We start from the raw sequence: 5,829 nt of genomic DNA on the forward strand, positions 1-5,829 counted from the left end.
TTTCATGTTATAAAGGTTATTTGCCCGCACAAGTTTTAACACTATTCTATTGTAGCATACTAGTACCAAGGGTCCAGTTGGGTCACTCATGGTCCTAAGTGTCAAGTCACACCTAAAGTGTAGACTCAGGTCATGACATATCCCTTGCACCACACGTGCCCTTACTGTATATATTAGTTGTAAACATATGAATATTCCATTGCATTACATTTGATCTTTGTCTGGATTTATAAGTTCTTATTAAACTTTCTAATACTGTAATGAGGTAAATTGTGTTTTTTCTTTGTATTTGTTGATTATGGAAAACTTACCTGAATTTACGGTTATTTCCTCTTAATTCAACTCACCTCCCAATTCATTGATTATCTAACTATGGAGATTACAACTGATCAATTGTTACATGAGTGGTTTCAACAATTAACCCTCACAATTACTTCAATGGGGTCAGTCGATGATGGTTAAATGGTTACGGAATATACATTGATCCGTGTACTCATACTACACTTGTACCTTTTTTGTGTGCATATTTTGCTCTATGCATCAATGGAGCATACGGATCCACTTGATTCAGTAGTTGCTTTCTATGAAGATCTTGAAGTGAGCTACCTGGTTGATCCGCATTACCGCTCCTTCTATCCTGACTTATTCTCTCTCTTTCATTCCTAGACTGTTGACTTTACTTTCAAACGTTGTATCCATATTTTAGAAGCTCTCAAACGATTAATTATGCTTGCTATAAAACAAGCTCGTATTTAATCTTTGTTACATTTTCTCAATAATGAGAAACAATTTGAAAGAACCAAATCGATCACTAGAACTACTGATTTTAAGCCCGAAATAAATAAGCATACTTTTTCTTTACTTGAATCATAGATTTGAGTGAATCTAAATTTGAGTATCATTTCGTAAGAGAAAAATGAATCGGAAAAAAAAGAAATCTGTTTTTATTGAATTGAACATACTTATGACACCTAATTTTAGGGGAATAATTGATGTCTTCTGCATCTAATAGTTAAACTTTAGGCTATGGCATATGTATATTTCTCGCTTCTAATGTTCTGCTTAATAACTGAAAATGAATAAAAAATGGACTATGATTCACCTACCGATGTAAGGGCAAGTGCCACTACAGCTATTAGATCTTTGGGTCGTTACAGTTTTTGCAATTTGATCAATGATAAATTAAATAAAATGCTTGCACAATTTGAAACCTCAACTTTATCGTCTTGACCAAAAACCTCAGTGGCCGTCATAATACCTGTTCTTCCGAAACGACATGGAGTACCCCGACCATAACATATTAAACACTACCTTATTTTATAAAGAGAATTAATTAGAGTAAATACATAATTACCCCCTAATGTCGGCCGAGATTTTCAAAAAGACGCCTAAATTTTGAATTCGACCTATTACCCCACGATTCTTACTTAATCCGTTGCAAATACACTATTTTTCGTTGAATCTCAATCACAACAAAGAGAGTGAAAACACACACCAAACAAGTGCTACCACGTGTTAAATATGTTTAATTTATATTTTTTTATTTTTTTTAATAAAATTTACTTTTTATTTAATTTAACACCCCACCCCCTCTTCCCCCACCCCACCTCATCCAGCAAGCTCCCCTCCACCCCCACCCCTATTCAGCACCCCCATCCCCATCCAACACCCCACCCCATCAGCATCTCCCCCAAACCCCCACTCCGTCGGCATGCATTTTTATCAAATTTTTTTTTGTGTTCAAATCACTTCAAAAAATAGTTTTATGATTGAATTGAAAGTTTTATGGTTAAATTGAGTTTTAAAGATAGTTAAATGATATGATTTAACTGAAAATGAAGCTTTAATGATATGATTTTAAAAAAAAAAAAAACCTTCAATGGAGGAGCTTTAATGGTGATATTGTGTTGAAGAGCTTTAATGGTATTGAAGAAGACATTGTGTTGAAAAAGAAATGGTGGGTAGTTAAATGGTATGATTTAACTGTAAAATGGACACTGTTGGAAGAAGGATAAGACGGGAATAATATAATACCGAGTGGACGCGGACACGCAGATACTACCTCGTTTACTCCAAAAAAACACTATAATACAGTTGAGCCACAGCCCTCCCAAGGAAAAGAAGCAGAGTTTCTCAACAAAATGCGCTTTATGCTCATAGTTATCGTAGGCAGAGGTGTCATTTGGTCTTAAAGTTGACAGCTTTTCCTGGAACCATATGAAGATTTTGATGGAAGTTTCTTCTGCTCGACGCCGTTATCCTTTGCTTCTGAATATATCATTGTCAGAATCATCATCACTATTATTACCATGCTTCTTGCTAAGTTTTTTACCGACCTCCCCGCATAATAACATCCTCTTTTCTCTAGGTTGTGCAATGTCCGGCTTCTTAGGCCTCCAAATGAAAAGAGACCTGAAATACATAAGTATCAAAGAGAAGACGGATTATGATTTCTCCGACTTTTTGGTACAATTAAGGAAAACAGAACTCAAGCTGCAGGTTATTTTTGGTATTTGTAGTATTTTGGCGATATGGTGTAAACGCCTTTATTATGGATGCTTTATTCTGTCTCCACTTATGAAAGGTCAAATCGACACAGTAGGCATTGCGATGCAAAGAGCTTTACTTGGAGAAATAGAAGGAACATGTATCACACGTGTAAAATCTGAGGCAGAGAACGGCAAATCATTTTTCCCCTGCTCAAATCCAGGTGTATCAAATGCTAGTTAGTATGAGAAACCAAGAGAGGTATATATCACAAGATATCTCTCATATGATCTTCTCTTGGCCAAGTTAACGATAAAAGGGCAGGCCAAACTTATAATACCTCATATTCCCCTACAAACTAGCTGATCAAGTGTAAATTCAGATCACAGAAAACTAAAAAACCACAGATTGTTCGAGGACCATTGTCTCCTCCCCTTTTGAAAACTGACAAAGGGATATAACTGAGTGCACCATAAAGCGTGCAACACTGGAAGGATCACTGTGATTGAAGGGGAAAGTAATATTTAGAAACTTTAAACTATGATGTTGAATGCAAAGTAATTAATAACAAGACATGAGAATTTAAAAAGAACTTAAGCAACAACTGAAACCTTGAATTATGTTCTGCACTAATGTATACATGTTCAAACAAAATAACATTTTGATTGGAGAAGGGTCGCTTTATTGTTGTTTAACAGAGAACAGTCATATATGAACCTATATAAGCAACAGATGCAACCTAAAATTATATCAACCCAATGCCTAAATATCACATAGAAGAGAAGACCCATATTAAAGATCACTGATCCATACCTTGAACTACCAGATGCAAGAATATCTTCACGTGGATGTAGCTTGTTCACCGGACTAATAGTTGTTATGTTTGGGTCCATGACCTCTGCAACCAACTGCCCAGTACTGATGTTGATAAAGTCAATGGGATGCAAAGCAGCTCCATCATAATTTTCGCTAATGTAACGCCCAATGACAACAAGAGATTCTGATGAGTCCTGTCCAAAGTAACATTCATTGTTATAAACCTACTCTCACTTTTTCTGTTCCATAATCATTTACAAGTTAAATGATGAATTCTGCAATTAATAAATTAGTTCTTCTGCACGCATGCTTGCCTTTGCATCCCATTCTGCTCGGAATGCTGTAAGATATCGGTTAAAATCATGACTATGAACAATTTCTCTGCTTGGATAATCAAGGTTGCCAAAGATTGAATCCCACACACGAATCCGATTATCCAGTGAAGTAGTAAGTATTTTGCTTCCACTTAGTGGAGAAAAATATGCAGAACTAACAACACGCTTATGTTCAAGATTATAAAGAGAAGACCCAGCTTCCAAGCGGCGCATATCCCATATTCGAGCCTGTTGGCACCAAAATATTTCACTTGTCAAATAACCACCATTAATTTGATGCATATAAGGGAGTAGAAGTATTTTCCTGCAACAAGCTCTTACGCTGTTTATATGAATCAAAGAGGAAATGAAATGAAAGATCACACAAACTAATCAAGTAAATGGAACTTACAAAGTGATCATTCCCACAGCTCAAAAGCAGATCTGGTTGAAGAGGATTGCAGTTTAGACCAACAACTTTAGTTCCTTTCTTGTGAATCAAATTTGGTTCGCACATTACGTTATTGCTCCGTATATCAGCCCTGTACATGTCCACCAAATAAAACCAGATGTAAGCATGTATAAAACCATAGTGGGATCAAACACATAAAAAGATGGGGTAGGCACTAGAATACTGTCAACATCAAAAGTCTGTTCTTTCTGGGACAAGCATTATTGTAGGAAATGGAACGAAAGTTCCACTAATTAGAATTTTTCTTCCAAAACACCCGACTCTACTTGCCATTTCTACTCTTGATCATCTAGGCAGAAATTTTACTCAGTTTTCCAGCTTTAAGAGAAAGGAGGGCCAGTGACCTGGATCAAGCGAAGTGCATCAAGGACGAGGACGGCAAGGTACTACTGAAGGAAGCACCCATCAGACGACGATGGCAGTTATACTTCTATAAACTCTTTGAACAAAGAGGGGGACAAGGACATTGTGCTGGGGTAGTTGAAGCACTCAGCCAGGCATCAGGATATTGGATGTGGTAGGTGTATAAAGGTTGAGGGTGTTATTCATAGGATGCATAAGGGAAGACTAACCAGGCCAGACGAGATTCAGGTGGAATTTTGGAAGAGCGCAGCAGCATAGGTTTGGAGTGGCTTACTAGGTTGTTCAGTGTTGTTTTTAAAACAACAAAAACACCTGAAGATAGGAGGTGGAGTACGATGATTTTGATGTACAAGAACAAGGGTGAGATCAAGAATTGTAACTACTATGAGGGTATCAAGCTGCCAAGCCACACTATGGAAGTTTGGAAAGCGTGGTGGAGATGAGGGTGAGGAGGGGTGTGACATTTTCGTGAATCAGTTCGGATTCATGTCGGGACGCTCGACAGCAGAAGTCATTCATCTTGTAAAGAGACCGGTGGAACAGGGAGAGGAAGGACTTACACATGGTGTTAATCAACGTAGAAAAGAAGACTTATGATAAAGTCCAAAGGAAGGTTCTATAGAGATACTTGGAGGCTAAATGTGTACCTGTGGCGTACTTACAATAGGGTAATTAAGAACATGTAAAATGGAGCCACGACATGGGACATTGGAAGGAGACTCGGCGCACTTGTAAAATATGACGGGGTTGCATCAAGGATTAGCTCTTAGCCCGTTTTTACTTTCATCAGTGATGGATGAATTGATGCGGCATATCCAAAGAGAAGTGACATGGTGTATGATATTTGCAAATAACATAGTTTTGAATGACAAGACCCGTGGCGGAGTTAACGCTAAGCTGGAGATTTGAAGATAGACCAAGGAATCTAATGGGTTCAAGTTGAGTAAGAGCTAATATAGAAAAGTTCAAAGTAACGTAATGTCTGAGGCTGGCACGAAAGTGAGCCTTGACACACAGGTCATTCAAAAGAGAGGAAGTTTCAAGTATCTGGGTCTATCATCTAAAGAATTGGGGAGATTGACAATGATGTCGCTTATCGTATTGGTGCAAGGTGGATGAAATAGAGATGAGTACCCAGAGTCTCGTGTGATAAGAAAGTGCAACCAAAACTTAAAGGCAAGTTCTTCTAGGTGGTGGTTAGACGAAAATGTTTTATAGAGCGGAATATTGGCCGGTCAAGAACTCCCATATTTAGAAGATGAAAGATGCGGAGATGAGGATGTTGCTAGAGATGTGTGGGCATATTAGGAGAGATATAATTAGATATGAAGATATCTCATACAAGGTAGGAGTGGCCTCAATTGAGGAGAAGATACA

General features: G+C 37.7%; 1 protein-coding gene across 1 annotated transcript in view; it reads right to left on the reverse strand.

Moving 5' to 3' along the window:
• Window positions 1-1,958: 1,958 nt before the first annotated feature.
• Window positions 1,959-5,829, reverse strand: part of LOC107842722 (protein DAMAGED DNA-BINDING 2) — a 15,248-nt gene continuing 11,377 nt past the window's right edge. Inside the window, exons 8-11 of the mRNA XM_016686678.2 lie at window positions 4,030-4,159; window positions 3,618-3,866; window positions 3,301-3,497; window positions 1,959-2,412 (exon numbers count right to left, since the gene is read on the reverse strand). Of these exons, the coding sequence (XP_016542164.2) occupies window positions 2,256-2,412; window positions 3,301-3,497; window positions 3,618-3,866; window positions 4,030-4,159 (733 nt within the window). The 3' untranslated portion in view covers window positions 1,959-2,255. The remainder of the gene's footprint in view (window positions 2,413-3,300; window positions 3,498-3,617; window positions 3,867-4,029; window positions 4,160-5,829) is intronic.

Source organism: Capsicum annuum, chromosome 9 (assembly GCF_002878395.1).
Source record: "Capsicum annuum cultivar UCD-10X-F1 chromosome 9, UCD10Xv1.1, whole genome shotgun sequence".
NCBI lineage: Eukaryota > Viridiplantae > Streptophyta > Magnoliopsida > Solanales > Solanaceae > Capsicum > Capsicum annuum.